The 21,808-nt window shown below is 45.9% G+C and overlaps 2 protein-coding genes across 4 annotated transcripts in view; both read left to right on the top strand.

Moving 5' to 3' along the window:
- Positions 1-21,789, top strand: part of BRCC3 (BRCA1/BRCA2-containing complex subunit 3) — a 53,456-nt gene extending 31,667 nt beyond the window's left edge. For all 3 annotated transcript variants that reach the window (XM_047764453.1, XM_047764454.1, XM_047764455.1), the window contains 4 exons: positions 14,563-14,694; positions 15,034-15,077; positions 19,117-19,286; positions 20,473-21,789. In XM_047764453.1, the coding sequence (XP_047620409.1) occupies positions 14,563-14,694; positions 15,034-15,077; positions 19,117-19,268 (328 nt within the window). In that variant the 3' untranslated portion in view covers positions 19,269-19,286; positions 20,473-21,789. The remainder of the gene's footprint in view (positions 1-14,562; positions 14,695-15,033; positions 15,078-19,116; positions 19,287-20,472) is intronic.
- The window catches only part of LOC125118165 (phosphatidylinositol-binding clathrin assembly protein-like), a 42,702-nt gene continuing 41,426 nt past the window's right edge, over positions 20,533-21,808 (top strand). The window contains exon 1 of the mRNA XM_047764292.1: positions 20,533-20,638. Within this exon, the coding sequence (XP_047620248.1) occupies positions 20,533-20,638 (106 nt within the window). The remainder of the gene's footprint in view (positions 20,639-21,808) is intronic.

Genomic DNA, 21,808 nt, shown 5'->3' on the forward strand with positions numbered 1-21,808 from the left:
AAAAATGAAAGCAAGACGTTGAAAGAAAAGGAAGCGGAGAAGTCAGTGTCTCTATGGCCGGAGGGCATACAGAATCTAAATACCTGCTCCAGGAGAGCTGCTGCAGAATGAGCAGCAGCGAGGTAGAACACACACACACACACGCACACGCACGCACGCACGCACGCACATGCACAGACAAAATCAGTGACGAAATAAACTGGAGTGGAAGGAAGAGAAGGGAGGGAGGGAGGGGGAAATTTGTAGGTTTAAGAAACTCAAAGCACAGAACAAATTGAGGAGTGGGGAGCATGAGGCGCGGTGTTCAGGCAGGCGGACCTGGATGATAACACCTCGAGGAAATACGAGGCAGCGCTGGTCCTAAGGGTCAGGATAGTCGCTACGTTTTGGGAGGAGACAGTTGTGTCGCGACTGGAGTGGCTGGTAGTTTCAAGCAAGGGTATTTGCCCTGTAAGACTTCGTTAACACGTTTCTTTTGTGTGATTTAAAGAAACAAGAAAAGACCATTTCCTTGTCATCGGTGCGGCACATTCCGGGACGCGTTGCTACTTCTGGATTCTTGACGTTGCTCTCTTGGCCTGTGGTCTATTCCTGTGCCGGCACCGCGCTGTCTTGATTCTGCAGTGTTGCCTTAGCTATTCCTAGCCTTTGCCTTTACACAGAAATTGCAGAATGTGGCCTTTCAATACCCACAGGCAAAAGACCTACGGCAGCTTCGATTCGGATTGCCTTAAATCTGTAGCTCGATTCAGGGAAAACCGACAGTTTTTAAGTGAGGGCTTCCTCTCTGGGAGCATCTGTTATATCTTTCCTTTTGTGTGGTCTTTAACTTCTCTCAGTGACACGTTATAGTTTTCAGTATAGAGGCGTTATACATCTTTTATTAGATCTATTCCGAGCTTGTTTTTTTCTTTGTCTTTTCAGGGCCGCACCCACGGCATATGGAGGTTCCCAGGCTAGGGGTCCCATCGGAGCTGCAGCTGCCGGCCTGCACCACAGCCACAGGAACGCCAGATCCTTAACCCACTGAGTGAGGCCAGGAATCGAACCCGTAACCTCATGGTTCCTAGGCAGATGCGTTAACCACCGAGCCACCACGGGAACTCCTATTCCTAGCTCTTTGATGTTTATTTTAAAAATACTGTAAAGCTATTACAAATGGCATCATTTAAAAAAGTTCCTTCCCATTTTTGCTGGTATATGTAAGATCAAAGGATTTTTGTATATTGGTCTTATGCCAAGCGGTCTTGCCATATTTACTTATTAATTTCAATAGTATGTGCGTTTTTATCATTTTTTATAAACACAATCAGGTCACTTGTGAATAATCAAATTTCATTTTTTGGTAATCTGTATGGCTTTTATTTCTCTTTATTGCCTTACAAAATTCGGTAGGGCTTTCTGCGGGGATATTAGGCATCCTTTTTTATTCCCAGATTCAGGAAGATAGTTGTTAATAATTCATCAGTAAGTGTAATGTTTGTTGTAGTTTTTGACAGATGTTCCTTATCCGTTTAAGAAAACTCCTCTCTCCCTGGGACAGGCCGCATCAGACTGCATTTTCTCTTGCTTGTTTTTTCTTTTGCAGGTTTTCTACTTCTCCTTGAGTCAATTATGGTAATAATTTCCTAGAAAACTGTCAGTTTCATCCAAGTTTTCCATTTTTTTTTGACCTGAGGAAGTATATAGCTTATTTTTATTTTAAAACTTTATTACTATTATTTTTTATGGCTGCCTCCATGGCACATGGAAGTTCCTGGGCCAGGGATTGACTCTGAGTTGCAACTGTGACCTGTACCAGATTCGTTAACCCACTGCACCGGGCTGGGGATTGAACCTTTGCCTCTGCAGCCACCTGAGCCATGGTGGTCAGATTCTTAACCTATCGGGCCACTGTGGGAATTCCTATGGTTTATTTTTAAAATTTGGCTTCTTTTCTTTGTGGCGTTTATCGCTAATATACGTTACTCTCTCATTTCTGGTCTCTCCACCCGATCATTGTCTCTCTGGCTGCAGGGACTGTGTCAGGGAAGCCACCTAATGCTGTTTACGTGTGTTTTCTCTTTTTTCTAGATTCTATTTCCAGAGGCTTATCTATTTCACTGGTTTTTACAAAGGACCCACTTTAGGTTCTCTTAACTCAGCTTCTTAGCTTCTTTTTTAAAAAAAATTTCTGCTTTTCTCTTTATTAGTTTCTTCCTTCTATTTTCTGTATGTTTTATTGTTGCTGTGTTGTTGTTCTTATTGTTGTCATTATTCTGAAATTTTTTTGGGTCTTTTTAGGGCCGCACCCGCGGCATCTGGAGGTTCCCAGGCTAGGGGTCCAATCGGAGCTGTAGCCACGGGCCTACACCACAGCCACAGCAACGCCAGGTCCTTAACCCACTGAGCAGGGCCAGGAATCGAACCTGCATCCTCATGGATACTAGTCAGATTCGTTTCCCCTGAGCCACGATGGGAACTCTTCATTATTCTGAATTCTTGAGGTGAAAATTAAGTTTACTCTCCGTCTCCCTTGTTTACTTTTTTTTTGGTATGTGTGTCTTTTTAGGGCCATATTTGCAGCATATGGAGGTTCCCAGGCTGGGGGTCAAATGGGAGCTGTAGCCATCAGCCTGCACCACATCTACAGCCACGCCAGATCCGAGCCGCGTCTGCAACCTACACCCCAGCTCATGGCAACACCAGATCCTTAACCCACTGAGCGAGGCCAGGGACCGAACCCGCAACCTCATGGTTCCTAGTCGGATGCGTTAACCACTGCGCCACCATGGGAACTCCACAGAGTTAGCTTTATATATTTTTTCTAGCTGTGTTGTTAGTTCATAAAGAATGTATCAAGGCTCATAATTTTTATATTGTCCTGGACATCTCTTTCTTGGGTAGAAGAGGTCCAGAGAGAGCTATTCCGGGACTCTACAGTACTGTCAGGGACCCAGGCTCCTATCCTCTGCGTCACCCTCTTGGTGTATGGTTTCCATCCTAAGGTCCCCTCAGGGTCCACGAGACTCCTGGAGTTGCAGCCAGCACATGTCCATTGCGGGCCAGAAGGAAGAGGAAAGGTAGGAGGGCACCAAGGGGCTGGTCCCCGCTCGGCCCACTTCTAACGAGTGACCTTCCCAGAACACGATTCCAGTTTGACCTCATTGGCAGCATTTCATCAAGTGTTCACACATCAGCTCCCAGGGAGGCCTGTCAGGTAGCTGTATCTTGGCTAAAAAATCGGCATTCTTTTCTAAGCACATTTGGATTAGGGCAGCCAGAAATCTCGGCCATTCCCTGTTTGCTGGATGTTGTAGTTCTTGTTAGTATCTTTTTCCTGTTACAGCTTTTTCCATCTCTTTATTCTCAACCTTCCTTAGTTATTTGGTTTCAGGTATGTCTTTTTAAAACAGAATATAGCAAGATCTTGAGTTGTTTGGTTGGAAAAACCAGAGCATCTCTCTATTAATAGGTGCATGTGATGCATTCATTTTCTTATCATTTCCGCTTTCTTTTTGCCATACTTTCTTTTTAATTCTTTTTACATCTTCTTCCATATGTTTCTCTGATTGAATTTTCTGTTAACTGTCTTTTCAGTTTTAGAAATTGTCCTTAGGTTTCGAGTCTTTCAATTATTGCTCTTCATCTTTTACAACACTCTGCTTGGAAATTATTTCAGATTTACAGGAAACTTGCGAGAATAGTCCACAGGATTCCCAGGTGCCCTTCACCCAGATCTCCCAGGGGTCCGAATTGGATCCTGCTTCCATTACCGGATTTTTTTTTTTTCTTTTGCTTTTTAGGGCTGCACCTGCGGCATATGGAAATTCCCAGGCTAGGGATCGAACTGGAGTTGCAGCTGCAGGTCTATGCCACAGCCACAGCAAGACCAGATCTGAGCTGTATATGCAACCTATGCTGCAGCTTACAGCAACATGGGATCCTTAACCCAATGAGCAAGGCCAGGGATCAAACCTGCATCCTCATGGATACTAGTCAGGTTTGTAACCCAATGAGCCACAATGGGAACTCCCGGATTTTCCTTTATACCCATGGATAATTCCTCCTGAACCATTTGAGAATAAGTCACATGAATGCTGTCCCTTCCGTGCCTATCTCCTAAAGGACAAGGACATTCTTCCACGTAACAATAATAAAATAGTCAATATCAGGACATTACCATTAATATAATACTATGTCAAATTCATAGATGATATTCTTATTTCACCAGTTTTCCTAATAACATTGTGACCTTAGGATTTTTGAAGGCTACAGGCTCAGTATTTTGGAAAAATGTCCTTCACTTTGGATTTATGTTTGATCACAATTAGATTCAATTGTCCCCTTGACGATAACACCACAGAAGGGATGTGCTCTTCTCAGTGATTTGCATTAGGTGGCACATGATATTAGTTTGTCCCATCACAGGAGATTGCACTCTGGCCTTGCGCTTAAGGAAGTGTCTGTGAGGTTTTGCACTGGAAATTTTTCCCTTTGAAAGTCAGAACTATCCTGGGGGGAGTTTAGCATCCATCAGGGATTCGTTCCTACTGGCTCATGGCTACGATGATGATCAGATGCAGTGCTCCAATTCCCGTGTTCCTTCTGTATTTAGTAGTCGGCACTCTACTCAAGGGGAGGGCTTCCTTTTCTCCCCATTTGTTTATTTTTTCATTCATTTATTTATATTGATGTGGACACCGAGATTCTTATTGTACCAATAAGAAGTTTCTTTGTGGGAATCTTTTTCCTGCCAATTTGACTTATTTAGTAGATACAGGGATATTCACGTTATCTGTTTCTTCTTGAGTGAGCTTTGGTAACTTGCGTTCTGCTGGTGGGAAACAACAAAGAGATTGTGATTAACTGGTAATTGATATCTTTGTTGTTTCCCATTTAGAGATATACAGGGCAAAACTAACCAGAATAAAGACATTCGCTCAGCTTAACAGCTGGTATGCAGTCTGAGTTTGTATGCCTGTGGCATGTACAAGTTCCCCGGCCAGGGATCAAACCCGAGCCACAGAAGTGACAATGCTGGATCCTTAACCTCCTGAGCCACTAGGGAAGTCCTCTCAATTTTCTTTCTTTCTTTTCTTTTCTTTTTCAAATTTGATGGCCACATCTGAGACATATGGAAGTTCCCAGGCCAGGGATTGAATCCAAGCTACAGCTGCAGCAATACCAGATCCTTTAACCCCTGCACTGGGCCGAGCATTGAACCCACACCTCAGCAGCAACCTAAGCTGCTGCAGTGGGATTCTTTTTTTTTTTTTTTTTTTTTTTTGGTCTTTTTGCCATTTCTTGGTCTGCTCCCACGGCATCTGGAGGTTCCCAGGCTAGGGGTCGAATCAGAGCTGTAGCTGCCGGCCTACGCCAGAGCCACAGCAACGTGGGATCTGAGCCGCGTCTGCCACCTACACCACAGCTCATGGCAACGCCGGATCCTTCACCCACGGAGCAAGGCCGGGGATCGAACCCACAACCTCCTGGTTCCGAGTCGGATTCGTTAACCACTGCGCCACGATGGGAACTCCTGTTCTGTCAGTTTTTGAAAGCAGGATATTAACTTCTCCAACTGTAATTGTAGATTTGTCTCTTTTCCTCATGGTTCTATCAGTTTTTATTAATAGCTTCTGAAGCTTCTGTAATTATGTGTCTACATGTTTAGGGCTGTTAGGTGTTTTTTTCAATAATCTTTTTATCGTTATAAAATTGCCTTCTTCATCCCTGTTAATATTCTTCACTCTGATATTGGGATAGCCACACTTACTCTGTCTTTGAGTTTTGTTAGTTAGCATGTTGTGTCTTTTTACCTTTTTTTTTTTTTATGGCTGCATCCATGGCATATGGAAGTTCCCAGGCCAGTGACTGAAGCCGAGCTGCAGCTGCAGCTTATGCCACAACTGTGGCAAGGCTAGATCCTTAACCCACTGTGCCAGGCTGCGGACTGAACCCATCCCTCCACGATGACCCAAGCCACTGCAGTCAGGTTCTTCACCCACTGCACCACAGTGGGAACTCCTGTGTCTCTTTACTTTTAACCTATTTGTGTCTTTAAATTTAAGTGTGATTTTTGTCCTTAGCATATAGTTGGGTCTAGGAATTAACCAATCTGACAGTCGTCCATTTAAATTGACATGTGGGGTCCTTTACATTTAATGTGATTATTAATGATATTAGGTTTAAAATCTACCTTCTTCCTATTCACTCCTCCCTCTTTCTTCTTTTTTCTTTTGGATTAATTAATTTTTATGATTCGATGTTGTCTTCTTTGGAGGTTTATTGGTGATAACTTTTCATGATATTACTTTAGTGATTGCCTTGGGCTATGTATCAGGGTCTCCCAGCATTATATTCCCAACGACATCATGGACCAGAGAACTGTAGCGGCAAGAAGTCCTCTGCATTGTAGGATACCGAGCAGCATCTGTCGCCTCCATTCCCTAGATGCAGTAGCATGTCCTGGAAAATATCCAGGAAAAAATTGAGAGACAGTTTTTTTCCTGGATATTTTCCATTTTAGAATTTTTTTTTTTTTTTTTTTTTTTTGCTTTTTAGGGCCACACTTGCGTCATATGGAAATTCCCAGGGTAGAGGTCAAATCGGAGCTGCATCTGTGACCTACACCACAGCTCATGGCAACGCCAGATCCTTAACCCACTGCGTGAGACCAGGGTTTGATCCCGCATCCTCGTGGATACTAGTCGGGTTCTTAACCCGCTGAGCCCCAATGGGAGCTCCCCTTTTAGAATTTTTTTAACCAATACTTTTAATTTCCCTTTGGAGTTTGTGAAATCTCAACATGGTTCTAAAAGTCAGAACTGTATAGAGGCTTTACTGTATGTTCCACTGTCTGTTTTCCCTATTTGTACATGTTTAGTTTTCCATGTGAACTTTACTGTCAACTTGGCCAGCTCCAGCTAAAAACTTTTTGGTATTTTTATTGTGATTGTGTTCAATTTGTAAATTATAATTATTTTTTGATGTTTGCGTCATCCCCTCTGAGAACACTGGATGTCTTTCCATTTGCTCTAGTCTACTTTTGTGTCTTTCTCATATAGATTTTGTGTATGTTTTGTTTAGGTTCCTTTTCGTTTTTGTCTTTTGTCTTTTTAGGGCCGCACTTGCAGCAGATGGAGGTTCCCAGGTTAGGGGTTGAACTGGAGCTACAGCTGCCGGCCTACACCACAGTCACAGCCACGCGGGATCCAAGCTGTGTCTGTGACCTACTTCACAGCTCACGGAAACGCAGAATCCTTAACCCACTGAGTGAGGCCAGGGATCGAACCTGTGTCCTCATGCACACCAGTCGGATTTGTTATCGCTCAGCCATGATGGGAACTCCAATAATAATAGCCATAGTTTTATGACATAATTTCTCTAAAACTTATCTCATATACCTTTAAAATAAATCCTATAAATGAGTGTCACAGGAAAGTAAACAAACGAGCCTGTTAGAGCCAGCAGAATTCTCACTCTCACCCTTTGAAAGTCTGTGACTTAAGGAGTTTAGGAAGACACTTGGAAGGAACTACAAGTCTCTGATGTGTCACATGTAGCCAGCAAGCACTTTGCTGATCGGAAGCTTTCTTTTATTGTTAGAAAGAAAACACACATAGCTGACCTTATTTTTTTTTTCTTTCCAAAGAAGGGACTATTTTGTCACCAAAAGTTAGGCAACATGTGAGCTGGGTAGATTGGAAGATGTGCAGAAAGAAAAGTAAGTCAGACACTCGGTCTTAAACTTGGCTGAATGCTAGAGTCCCTTGAGCAGTTTAAAAACTATACTGAGCCCATCTGCCTACACAGTGTATGATTCCAACTATATGACGCGCTGTAGAAGGAAAAGCTATGGAGACTGTGAGAAGACCAGTGGTTTCCAGGGCTTGGGCAGGACGGGGGGGATGAAGGGGCGGAGCACAGAGGATTTTCAGGGCAGCGATATTATAATGATGGATACGTGTCATTAGACATTTGTCCAAACCCATAGAATACACAGCATCCAGAGTGAACCCTAATATAAACCCTGGATTTGGGGTAATAATGATGTGCCAGTGGAGGTTTATCCATTGCCACAAATGTCCCACTTTGGTGCCGGATGTTAACACCTGGGGAAGGCTATGGACGCGCAGAGGCAGAGGTATATGGGAAAGCTCTGCACTGCGCCAGTTTGCTGCAAACCTAACTGTGCTCACACTCACACACTCACACTCACACAGAATGCCTGGGTCCCTCCCCCAGCGATAGTGATTTTGCTGATGGGATAAAGGAGGAGGCCTGAGTCTCGGGACGCGCGAAAGACAGATCGTGGCCGTTCTCCTCCCTCTAAAGAAGATCAGAGCGCGGAACTAGCCGACACTCTGGGGCAGTCGTTTTGCTGTAAAGCCGTATCGCATCAACGTGGAGACCTTCGGCTTACACGGTGTTATGTATCAAGTATGTGTCAATGAAGCTGCAAGAAGAAGAGGGGAAAGTTCTTTTATTGCAGCCGTGATAAGTGCTGTATAGCAGCAATAGGGAAGCCTTTGCTGGTTCTCCAGTTGGTTTCTGAAGGGTGATTAGAAATGAGTCAAGTAGGAGTTCCCATTGTGGCTCAGCGGGTTAAAGACCAAACATTGTCTCTGGGAGGATGCGGGTTTGATTGGCCTTGCTTAGTGGGTGAAGTATCCGGCGTTGCTGTGACCTGTGGTGTGGGTCGCAGACGCGGCTTGGATCCCGCGTGGCTGAGGCTGCGGTGTAGGCCCCCGGCTACAGCTCCCATTCGACCCCTGGCTTGGGAGCTTCCGTGTGCCGCAGGTGCGGCCCTAAAAAGGAAAAGCAAAACACAAAAAGAGCAATTAGTTAAGTAAAAACAGGGGGCAAAGTGCAGGGAGAGGACATGGCGCAAGAGGGGACCTGGCACAGGACGGAGGCTCTGACGCCCCGCGGTTCTCAAAGTTTGCTGCGCATTTTTTTTTATAATTTTTTTTTATTTTCCCACTGTACAGCAAGGGGGTCAGGTGATCCTTACATGTATACATTACAATTACATTTTTCCCCCAGCCTTTCTAATGTTGCAACATGAGTATCTAGACAAAGTTCTCAATGCTATTCGGCAGGATCTCCTTGTACATCTATTCTAAGTTGTGTCTGATAAGCCCAAGCTCCCGATCCCTCCCACTCCCTCCCCCTCCCATCAGGCAGCCACAAGTCTCTTCTCCAAGTCCATGATTTTCTTTTCTGAGGAGATGTGCATTTGTGCTGGATGTTAGATTCCAGTTATAAGTGATATCGTATGGTATTTGTCTTTGTCTTTCTGGCTGCGCATTTTGAATGGCTTTGTTTTTTTCTTTTTTTCTTGCAAAGGCAAATTTTATTCTTGAAAGCAGATGGCAGAAACTTCCCTATTACTCTAAAATGGTACTTCTTGGAGCTTAAGAAAGTCTTTTATTTAAAAAAAAATTTTTTTTTTGTCTTTCTGCGTTTTCTTGAGCCGCTCCCACGGTATCTGGAGGTTCCCAGGCGAGGGGTCGAATCGGAGCTGCAGCCGCCGGCCTACGCCAGAGCCACAGCAACACGGGATCCGAGCCGCGTCTGCGACCTACACCACCGCTCACGGCAATGCCGGATCCCCAACCCACTGGGCAGGGCCAGGGATCGAACCCGCAACCTCATGGATCCTAGTCAGATTCATTAACCACTGAGCCATGATGGGAACTCCTGAAAAGATTCTTATTGTAATTGATTTATGGTGTTTTTTTGGTTTTGTTTTTGTTTTTTGTCTTTTGAGGACCACACCTGAAGCACATGGAGGTTCCCAGGCAGCCGCCGGTCTACAGCACAGCCACAGCAACGTGGGATCCAAGCCGTGTCTGTGACCCACACCACAGCTCAAGACAACGCCGGATCCTTAACCTGCTAAGCAAGGCCGGGGATCGAACCTGCATCCTCATGGTTCCTCGTTGGATTCTGTTAGCCACTGAGCCGGACGGGACCTCCAATTTACGCTGTTCTATTCATGTCTGCTGGACAGCTAAGGGACCTGCCGTACCCACGCATACATTCCATTTCTTACATCCTCTTGCGTCCCGGTCTATGGCAAGAGACTGGGGAGAGCGCCCTGTGCTGCTCCGTTCTCCATGTCAAGGTTGGCGTCTACGAGCCCCAGACGCCCTGTCCATCCCACTCCCTCCCCCTCCCCCTCGGCATCCCCAAGGCTCTTCTTTGTGTTCGTGAGGGTGCTTCTGTTCTGTGGAGAGGGTCAGTTGTGGCATGTTTTAGATTCCATGTCGGGTATGCTCTACACATGCAGAGAGACTCTGCAGTAACCAACTATCGAAATGATCCCTGAAAGTCTAGGCTGGGGTTTGTTCTCTCCACTTTGTTTCCGTATTTGGAGGCTGTTATTTATGTATTAACATTTTTACCTTTCTGAATGATTTTCTTCCTTGTGTTAATTTTGCTTTTGATTCTCTACAGCTTTCCAGATAAATATTATCTCATCTGTAAATATAATTTTACTTCTTCTCTAGTTCCTAGGCCTTTAATTTAGTTCTCATGTGTAACTGCATTGTCTAGTATCTCCTTTATATTTTAATAACAATGGAAACAGTAGGCTGTCTTGCTTCGTTTCTGATTCTTGTGGAAATTCCTGTAGTAGTTCATCATTATGTAAAACCGTATTCGGGACTGAAGTATTTATAGTTTTTTCCTGTTAAAAAAATTCGTAGAGTTCCCACTGTGTTGCCGTAGGTCACTGTGGAGGTGTGGGTTCTATCCCTGGTCCGGTGCAGTGGGTTTAAGGATCTGGCATTATCACAGATGTGGCATAGGTCACAGCTGTGTCTCATATTTAATCCCCAACCTGGGAACTTCCATATGCTGTGGGTGTGGCAGAAAAAGAAAAAAAAGAACATATCCATACATCCATAATTACCGCTTTTGTCCTGTGTTTAATCCGAAATGAGTGTTGAATTTTGTTACGTTTTCCAGGATCTATGAAGGTAAACATTTTCTTTAGATCTATTAGTATGATGTATTGTATTAATAGATTTCCTACCATGCAACCAAGCTTGCCTTCCTGGAAGAATATCCTACTAGGTTTTCTTAATGTGATATTGGGCTATTTTTGCTAACATTTAACTTAGTGCTTTCTTTTCTTCTTGCTTTTTAGGGCCACACCTGCGGCATATGGAAGTTCCCAGGCTAGGGGTCAAATCAGAACTCCGGCTGCTGGCCAACGCAGCAGCAACACATCAGTGACCTACACCACAACTTACGGCAATGCCGGATCCTTTAACCCGCTGAGCAAGGCCAGGGATCAAACCCGTGTCCTCATAGACACTGGTTGGGCTTGTTTACTGCTGAGCCACAACAGGAACTTCCAGTACCTTTTCATTCACAGTCCTAAGTGATAACTTTTTGGAATTTTGTTTATTTGTTTGTTTGTTTTTATGGCCCCAACCACGGCATATGGAAGTTCCAGGGCCAGGGATTGAATCTGAGCCGTGGCTACAACCTATCCACAGCTGCAGCAACTTGGGATCCTTAACCCACTGCACCAGGCCGAGTATTGAACCCATGCCTCTGCAGCGACCTGAGCCACTGCAGTTGGATTCTTAACCCACTGCACCACAGGGGGAACTCCTGGAATTTTGGGGTACTGTATTTAATCCTGATTCATAAGCATGGCTTGGTGTCTTCTTTCATTTTCTAGGGTCTGGTACAACGCATGCAGCAGTGGGGACAGTGTATTCTTTGACAATTCCTCTATTAAATCAAAAAGGCCTTTTATTTTTTTGGAAGGGGGATAGTTTCTGGATGTATTCCTCTGTTTCTTGTATGGTAACTCATCTATTTATGCTTTGTTTTTTAATGGATTCAATTTTGGTAAGCTTTATTTTCTTAAGAAATTAACCATTTTGTTTCATTTTCAAATTTATTTGCATAAAGATCTGCCAGAGTCTCTTGTGGTATTGTAAATTTCAACAGTTATCTCCTCCTTATCACTTCATATTATGTATATTTATACTTTTCCCTTCTCCACTTTGATTATGTTAGCTGGGAGTCTGCCTATTTTCTTAATGTCCCCTCAAAGAATCACTTTTATTTATATTTATTAATTTGATTATTGATTCCTACTTCTACCCTCACTTTTTTTTCTGGCCATGCCCACAGCACATGGAAGTTCCCAGGCTGGGGATCAAACCTGCATGGCAAGTGTAATCAGAGCCACAGCAGTGACAACACTGAATCCTTAACCCAGTGAGCCACCAGGGAACTCACATTAATTTTTATCTTATGTTTCATTATTTCCTTCCTTATGTTTTATTTTGGCTATTTACTTGTGCTTTATCTTAGCATTTGGAGTTTGGAATTCATTTAATAGATTTTTTCCTTTTCTTTTTATTGATACAAGTGCTTCAGGCTATGGATTGCCACTGATAGCTGCTTTAAATATTTCCCATAGAGGCTAGGATAGTAGCGGTATTTTCATTTTCCTTATTTTGTAAAGGTCTTTTCATTTTGGTGTCCATGTCACCCACCATTGTGTCCCGTCTGCCATCTCTTCCATCTGGTCTCTCTGCCGGAGTTTTTCTGAAATGGTCCTGCTCCATAGTAACCTCATGAAAACCAAGCCAAACCGAACCCGAAGCCCTTCGCGGTTTGCCTGCTTCTCCAGCCGCGCTGTCTCTCACTCATCTGTACGCCTCCCCCGCCTTTTTACTAACACTCATTTTTGAAGATGAAGCTCAAGTTTAGGAATTCTTGTCCGATACCCCTCAGCCCCCAATATACCACTCGAGTTAAGCCCTCCTTTTGAGAACTAAATAGGGTCCTGTACTTCCTTTGTCGTGGTGGTTATGAGTGTCCAGTTGACTATTTTGTCTTTCCGCTAACACTGCACAGTTCTGGAAATAAAGGCTTCCCTTGCATCGATGTATCCTTGGTGCTGCAGACTTCAAAGCTGCTATTTGATTTGATTTATCTTTTGACCTTTTGCCAGGGGCTGAGCCTGCACCACAGCAGCAAGGGGAGCCGCTGCAGTGACCCTGCCAGGTCCTTAACCTGCTGCACCACCAGAGGACTCTAGCAGCTATCTGTTTAGCCGTTAAAGTTGCTTGGTTAGCAATTCCAGTATCTGTGTCATTTGCAGATCTTGCTCTACTGACTTTTTCTCTTCACCATCTGTCATATTTTCTAACCGTTTTTCAGGCCTCTGTATCTTTCCGTTGGTCACACGAGCCAGGTTCACCTGAGTGTGTAAGGCCCCTGCTTCACCTGCCGGTGCTTCCAGACGAGGCAGATGGCCCGGGCAGGAGAGTGGCCACTGATGCCGCCCGGCGTGCTCGTGGAGACTTGTCTTTGTAGCCACGGCTCCCTGGTCTTTTCCTTCGTGGACATCTTGTTTCAGCTGTTACCTGCGTGTTGTGTGGCTGGGTGTGGTAATACACTGCTGTAGCCTAACTGGCAGCAGTGTCTTACTGCCAAGGGCCTTCTGCACTCCGCACAAAGCTCTTAAAACCACAGAAAACTTCTGATCATGAGAGCTTAGCATGAAAACGGATCAACTTCTTAGCAGGTGTCCAAAGGAAGTGAAGTCAGGATCTCCCAGTGCTGTCTGCGCTCCCATGGTTCACGCAGCATTGCTCACAACGGTCGAGGGATGGACGAATGGGTAAAGAAAAGAGGCTGTGTGTGCGTGTGGGTGTGTGCGCGTGTGGGTGCGTGCGTGCGTGTGTACCATTTGCAGTGGATGAAACTGGATAGGTCAGACACAGAAAGACACGTACTGCAGGCTCTGCCTTAGTCAAACTTGGGCCCGGACAGCGGGAGGGCGGTTGCCGTGGCAGGGATGGCAGAGGGGGAAGTGCTAATGCCCAGCATGGCCACCGTACGCTCAGAATTTGTTAAGAAAGTAGATCTTCAGGAGTTCCTGTCGTGGCTCAGTGGTAACGAATCCAACGGGTATCCATGAGGATGTGGGTTTGATCCCTGGCCTTGCTCAGTGGGTTAAGGAACCCGTGTTGCTGTGGCTGTGGCGATGGCTGGTGGCTACAGCTCCAATTCGACTCCTAGCCTGGGTAACTCCATATGCCGCAGGTATGGCCCTAAAAAAGCAAAAATAAGTAAATAAAGTAAATCTTTTTTTTTTTGTCTTTTTGCCATTTCTTGGGCTGCTCCCGCGGCATATGAAGGTTCCCAGGCTAGGGGTCGAATCAGAGCTGCAGCCACCGGCCTACGCCACAGCCACAGCCACGCAGGATCTGAGGCACGTCTGCAACCTACACCACAGCTCACGGCAACGCCGGATCCTTCACCCACTGAGCAAGGGCAGGGATCCAACCCGCAGCCTCATGGTTCCTCGTCGGATTCGTTAACCACCGCGCCGCAACGGGAACTCCAATAAAGTAAATCTTAAAGCACTACAAAAACTGGTTATTATGTGAGCTGATGCATATGTTACTTGGCTTGAATGTGGCAGTCATTTCCCAATGTAGGTACACCTTGGAGTTATGCATATGACTCCCATGTGTCACTTATGCCTCAGTAAAACTGGAAACACACAAAGACTGACCTGCCCTGATTCTATCGCAGGTATGAGAGAATTGAAATCCCGATCCATGTTGTGCCTCACGTAGCCGTTGGGAAGGTGTGCCTTGAGTCAGCGGTTGAGCTGCCCAAGATCCTGTGCCAGGAGGAGCAGGACGCCTATAGGAGGATCCACAGGTAGAGGCCCTCCTGCTCCTCTGCCCGCTCTCGGGGCCTGGTCCCCACGGTCGTCTTCCGTCCTCTCGCCTGGTGCCGGCGGGATGCTTCAGGAGCAGAGCCTCTGTTCGGTTCTAAAAGCCCAGCAGCCGCGAGTGTATCCCTGCTGCCGGCTGCGGGGGCCGCGGTGAGGGCTGCCGAGAGATGCAGTCCTTCCAGAAATCTTTCTCTGATTTCTATCAAGGTTCTGAATGAAGTCACATGCCCCACATCACGAGCATTTTCCTGATGAAGTTGAATGATAGATAGTCTCTCGCCTGAGGATGATGCCGCTATAACCTAACTGTTTTGTCCCCCCAGCCTTACACATCTGGACTCAGTGACCAAGATCCATAATGGCTCAGGTGAGATTTCTTTCTTCTCAAGCACAACTCGTCCTTGAGTTTTCTTGCCCAAGAGCCCTGCCATTCAGGAATCCCGCTCCCAGCTTCTGCGTGGAAGCCCGGGGGCCGCTGCAGGGTCTGTGTGCGGGGGGGACACCCCAGTTCTCAGCGAGGCCAGGGGCCATGACGTGCAGGTCCTGGCATGGCTGACTTGAGCCAACACGGCCTGACACTTCAGCACTCAGCTCTTGTGAGCCAGGTGCCAGCACACCACTACCAGCCCGCTGGGGTGGGAGGTGAAAGCGATGGATAGACAGACAGACATAGAAAAGGGACAGTTTAGTGGAGGAACTCTTTTCGTGTAAATAAATACACAAGGAAGCCCTCCACGTGGTTCAAGAGCAAAAAGCTTAGTCAGATATACACAACCGCCCGCCCACAGCTCCTCTGACCTGCGCTGACCCCAGGCCATTCTGGCAAAGTCACTGGTGAGGAAGAAGAGGAGGCTTTCAAGTGTTACAGGCAGTAACTTTGGGAGAAAAAGAAGAGGGACATGGATTGGTTTATCTGTCCCATCTTTTTTTTCAGTCTTTTGTCTTTTTAGGGCCACACCCACAGCATATGGAGGTTCCCAGGCTAGGGGTCCAATTGGAGCTGTAGCCGCTGGTCTACCCCACAGCCACAGCAACGTGGGATCCAAGCTGTGTCTGCGACCTACACCACAGCTCGTGGCAGCGACAGATCCTTAACCCACTGAGTGCAGCCAGGGATCGAACCTACAGCCTCATAGTTCCTAGTCGGATTTGTTTCCGCTGCGCCGTGACGGGAACTCCTGTCCCATCATTTTTATCTGGAGTTAAAACATGACAAAGAGGTAAAAGTTGGTAATATATTCTAAAGGCAGAGACATTTTAAAAGTATGTCGATAATTCAAAAAAATGGAGAAATAAACTAGAACCCCCAAACAGGCCCGTGTATATGTATTTAAGAATTTATATTTAAGAAAGATGCTACATTAGAGAGTTCCCACTGTGGCTCAGCTGGGTTCCAGACCTGACTAGTATCCATGAGGATGCAGGTTCGATCCCTGGCCTTGCTCAATGGGTTAAGGATCGGGCGTTGCCGTGAGCTCTGGTGTAGGTCGCAGACGTGGCTCGGATCCTGCGTCATTGTGGCTGTGATGTAGGCTGGTGGCTGCAGCTCCAAATCGACCCCTAGCCTGGGAACCTCCATGTGCCGCAAGTGGAACAAAAAGAAACGAAGTTACATCAAATCAATCATTTGTTTCTTAGTTTATACTTCTCTTTCCATTCAGGGAAAAATGGAGTTCAGGAGTTCCCGTCATGGCGCAGTGGTTAACGAATCCGACTAGGAACCATGAGGTTTCGGGTTCAGTCCCTGCCCTTGCTCAGTGGGTTAACGATCCGGCGTTGCCATGAGCTGGGGTGTAGGTTGCAGACGCGGCTCGGATCCCGCGTTGCTGTGGCTCTGGCGTAGGCCGGCGGCTACAGCTCCGATTCGACCCCTAGCCTGGGAACCTCCATATGCCACGGGAGCGGCCCAAGAAATAGCAAAAAGACAAAAAAAAAAGAAAAAAGAAAAATAGAGTTCTACCTAATACCCTACACAAAAAATAAATTCCATATACATTTAAGCTTTTACTATTAAATATAGTACAACCACTTTGGAAAAGACATTGGCAATTACAATTACCAAATGTCCCGCCAGTTCCTCTCCTAAACAAATACCCCCAGAGAGGTGAAGACAAGTGTTCAAACAAAAACTCGTATAGGAAGGTTTGCAGCAGCATGATTCACAGTAGCCAAAAGCAGGAGTAGCAAAGTGCCTGTCCCTGGGTAAATGGATAAAGCAAGTGAGAGTCACCCATATGAGGAAGCGTTGCTCAGCAATGAGAAGACCAACCTGGGTGCCTCTCAGTCCCATTAGGCCAAGAGAAGGAAGTTTCCCATAAAGTGCTGCCTCGTCTTTAGTTCCATTTATAGGAAATTCAAGAACAGGCAAAGCTCATGGACGGGGTAGCAAGAGGGGCAGAGGTGAACGGGCGCTGGGAGCGCAGGGGCCTCTGGGCTGATGGACGTGGTCTATGTGCTGACTGCGCTCTGTCTACACGTACCGTCTGTAAATAGAAATCCTTAAATACGTACACATGGCCCTACTTCTGGGCCTATAAAACTCATTTATTTTATTTAAAAAAATTTTTAAATTATTTTGTCTTTTTGCCTTTTTTAGGGCCACACCCAGGGCATATGGAGGTTCCCAGACCAGGGGTCGAATCGAAGCTGCAGCTGCCAGCCTACACCACAGCCGCAGCCATGCGGGATCCGAGTCATGTCCGTGACCGATATCACAAGTCACAGCAATGCCAGATCCTTAACCCGCTGAGGGAGGCCAGGGATTGAACCTGCATCCTCATGGATGCTAGTCTGGTTCGTTTCCACTGAACCACAACGGGAACTCCTAAAGGCCGTCTTTCTAACAGCAAAAAATCGGATGCCACTGGAATGTCCAGCAATAGAATATTATACAGCCCTTAAGAAAATGCAGATCTTTAGCAGCACAGAAAGATGCCTCTCGCTTATTGGCATGTGGGGTAAAAGGAACATCTAAAATTATACAGGTTTTCTTGAAAAGTATACATACACATGAACACACACATATGCATAAATCTTGGACAATTTACCCCACAATATTACAGTGGCATTTGCAATAAGTCATGTGTCATAAGAGAGAAAAAGATATTTCTTTTTCTTCTTTTTAGGGCTGCGTGTGTGGCATGTGGAGGTTCCCAGGCTAGGGGTCCAGTCGGAGCTATAGCTGCCATCCTACACCACAGCTCACAGCAACACCGGATCTTTAACCCACTGAACAAGGCCAGGGATCGAATTCGTCTCCTCATGGATCCTAGTCAGGTTCGTTAACCACTGATCCATGAAGGGAACTCCAAGAGAAATACATATTTCTATTGGGCAGAATTTGTTTTAAAATGAGTGCCATAGAATCTATCTTGGGAGTTCCCATCGCGGCTCAGTGATAATGAACCCGACTAGGATCCATGATGACACGAATTCGATCCCTGGCCTCCCTCAGTGGGTTAAGGATCTGGCGTTGCTGTGAGCTGTGGTGTAGATTCAGACATGACTCACATCCCGTGTTGCTGTGGCTGTGGTGTAGGCCGGTGGCTACAGCTCCGATTCAACCCCTAGCCTGGGAACCTCCATATGCCAACGGTGTGGCCTTAAAAAGCCGGAAAAAAAAATTTATCTCACCAAGAGGCTGAACATTCACAGTAAGAGGCATGAAAGACGTTAACTCCCACACACGTCATCTGTTTGGATTTTCCTCGTTTTAAAAGAGGAGGTTTCAGGAGTTCCCATCATGGCGCAGTGGAAACGAATTTGACTACGAACCATGAGGTTGCGGGTTTGATCCCTGGCCTCGCTCAGTGGGTGAAGGATCCGGCGTTGCCGTGAGCTGGGGTGCAGGTGGTAGACGTGGCTCGGATCCCGCATGGCTGTGGCTGTGGTGTAGGCCGGCGGCTACAGTTCCAATTCGATCCCTAGCCTGGGAACCTCCATAGGCCGTGGGTGCAGCCCTAAAAAAAAGACAAAAGACAAAAAAATAAAAAGAGGAGGTTTCAGGTTGAGTTGCATCAATGTATTTATTTCTTCAGTGTATGTAACACTTGGTAAACAGTTTTCTTTCTGGACTTGGGAAAAATGAAGTTGCAGAAGACAGAGTTCTGGCTCTTTGGGAAGTTATGGTCACTTACAGTGTGGGAGGGTCTGAGAGCTGCTCTTAGCCCTTTTGCCTAAAGGAGGAAAAAGCTGGCTATCTCTGTGTTCTCTGCACAGCCAGGCTGCCCTCTGGCTTAGGGGCCCAGGGCTGCAGGACGGCCTCTGGGTGGCCACTGCATCGCTCAGCTCTCCTGTCTTCCCACTTCTGCCTGTCGCCCTTTCTCTCCTTTCTCCTCCTTCGTTCTGTACTCACCCTTGGGGAGCCGCTGGGGGAGAGTGTTAGCTCTGTGTTTTTCCTCTTGAAGTGTTTACCAAGAATCTGTGCAGTCAGATGTCCGCGGTGAGCGGGCCTCTGCTTCAGTGGCTGGAGGACAGACTGGAGCAGAACCAGCAGCATCTGCAGGAGCTGCAACAAGAAAAGGAAGAGCTGATGCAGGAACTTTCTTCTCTGGAATAAAGCGGGAGCCAAAATGAGGTATAACCATTTTTTTCCAATTTGTATATTAAACATGGCCTCAGAATTCACATAGCGGTCGTGAGGCAGACGGTGGAGCAGCTCTCCTTACATGCCGTTGGGTGTGCTTCCCCCCCGCAGCGAGGAAGCATAAGATGTCTTCCTAGAATGAGCTGAAGGAGAGAGTATTTCCTGTTCAATCTCATGATACTTCTGTTGGGCAAGCAGCTAGGTCCACAAGGGTTCGTGGAAGCACCTCACGTCTGTTCTTTGCCCCCGTCGAGAGGCGTCTGTCTTACCTCTTCCTTCCTGGGCTCTAAAATATGTATTCTAAGCTACGTATCAGAGGCCGAATCTATATGGGTGCTTCTCTGTAACCAGAAACCTGCGTTCTAGTATATTTGCCTCTGAAGCAAATTCCCACTGATCAGATTCTATTTACCTAAGAACCTCCAGTATAATATGAATGCGTTTTTTTTTCCAGAAACATTTAGGACTTTGGACGTTAAAAAAAAAAAAAAAAAAGTTTTAAAAGTTCTGTTGGAGGAGTTCCCTGGTAGCTCGGTTAAGGATCTAGCGTTGTCACTGAAGCAGCTTGGGTCGCTGCTGTGGTGTGGGTTCAGAAAAGAGCCAAGCTTATTGTATACTGGACATTAAAGTGGCAGCTGGAGGAGTTAGAAGGAAGCAAAGAAGGCCTCGACTCCAACAGCAGTAACAAAGGGTGGGAGTTCCCGTTGTGGTGCAGCAGAAACGAATCTGACTAGGAACCCTGAGGATGCGGGTTCGATCCCTGGCCTTGCTGAGTGGGTCAAGGATCCGGTGTTGCCGTGAGCTATGGTGTACGTCGCAGACACAGCTTGGATCCCCCGTGGCTGTGGCTGCGGTGTAGGCCAGCGGCTGAAGCTCCGATTCGACCCTAGCCCAGGAACCTCCATATGCCGCTGGTGCAGCCCTAAAAAAAAAAAAAAGTCAAAAAGACGAAAAAGAAAAAAAGGAAAAACACAAGCACATAGTAACAAAGGGTTGGTTTTGGTTTTTGATTTTCTCTCTTATTTCTCCCTACATTATTGTTTTTCAAATTTCAGTGTATCATTTGGAGGTCAGATTTCAACGTTGCGAGTGGAGCCCCGAAATCTTGATGAACCCCTCTCTCCTGGGGCAGAGGCCGTGTCAGTGTTGTCTTGTCTGTTCTTCTCTTTCCCTGTAGGGAGGATGGAAACATCGGGTGTCAAATTCAGCAAGAAGAACAATTTGGAGATTCCCTCTGATGCCGCAGTCGTCCGCACGGTCCCGTGGACGCCCAACTGATTTCGGCACAAAAGCCGCTCAGCGCAGGAAGGACGGTCTTTCCACGGACGATGCTGGAGCAATTGGCGAAACTCAAAAAACCCACTTTGACAAAACTGCATACCTTACACAAAATTCACTTCAAAATGTGTCATGAACTTGGATGTAAGATATTAAACTCTAAAACTTTTCGAAAAAAACCATAGAAAAATCTTTAGAATCTCGGGCTAGGCAACAGGTTCTTGGCCTTCACTCTGAAAGCATAATCCTCAAAGGAAAAAGTGGATAGATTGGACTTAAGGTGAAAAACTCTGCAAAAAAATTTAAGAGGAGGAAATTACTGAGAGAAATTGTTTGCAAACCGTTTATTTAAATCAATTTAGACTATATAAAGTGAAGAGTAAACAACAATTAGAAAATGAGCAGAAGACATGAATAGACATCACTAAAGAGGGTACATGGCTGGCAAGCCAGCACTTCCTTAGCCATCGAGGCATGGGATTAAAACTATAATGAATTATGTCTACCTTCTTCACCAATTAAAACTACAATGGATTATGACTACACACTTAATAGTGAAAATACCAGTTGCTGTTGAGCATGCAAACTGGATCTCTCATACACTGCGGACAGGGTGTAAAGTGTAAGCCACTCTGGACAAAAGAGTTTGGAAATTTCTAATAAAGTTAAACACACACATACTTTATTAGCCGGCAACTGTTTTCCTGGACACTTTTCCCAAAGAAATGAAAACCTATTTTGGCACAAGTCCTTATACAGAAACATTCTTAGCAGCTTCGCTTGTCATAGCCCGAGACTGGAAACAGCCTCCATGTCCTGCCGTTGAGTGGGTGGGTACAGCGTCCATCCACATCATGGAATACTAGTGTGCCAGGAAAAGGAACCGAGCAGTCATACGACTCGGATGGACCTCAAGGGTGTTATGATGACTGAAGAAAGCCGGTCTCCAAAGGTCACATGGTGTATAATTGCATTCGTACAGCATTCTTAAAACGGGAATCTCTATCTGGGCTAAAATTACAGGCCCCCCCCCACCCCAAATGAATGCATGGAAAATCTGGTGAACGCGAATAAGGTGTGTAGTCTAATTAGCCACTGTCACCATGTTGGGGAAACTGCGTGAAGGGTACATGGGACTCACTGTACTATTTTTGCAACTTCCTGTTAATCTATAATTATTGCAAAATAAAAAGTTGTAAGTATTAAATAGGAACTAGGAGGTATGGTGCTTTGTG

This window comes from Phacochoerus africanus, chromosome X, assembly GCF_016906955.1.
Source record: "Phacochoerus africanus isolate WHEZ1 chromosome X, ROS_Pafr_v1, whole genome shotgun sequence".
Classification (NCBI taxonomy): Eukaryota; Metazoa; Chordata; class Mammalia; order Artiodactyla; family Suidae; genus Phacochoerus; species Phacochoerus africanus.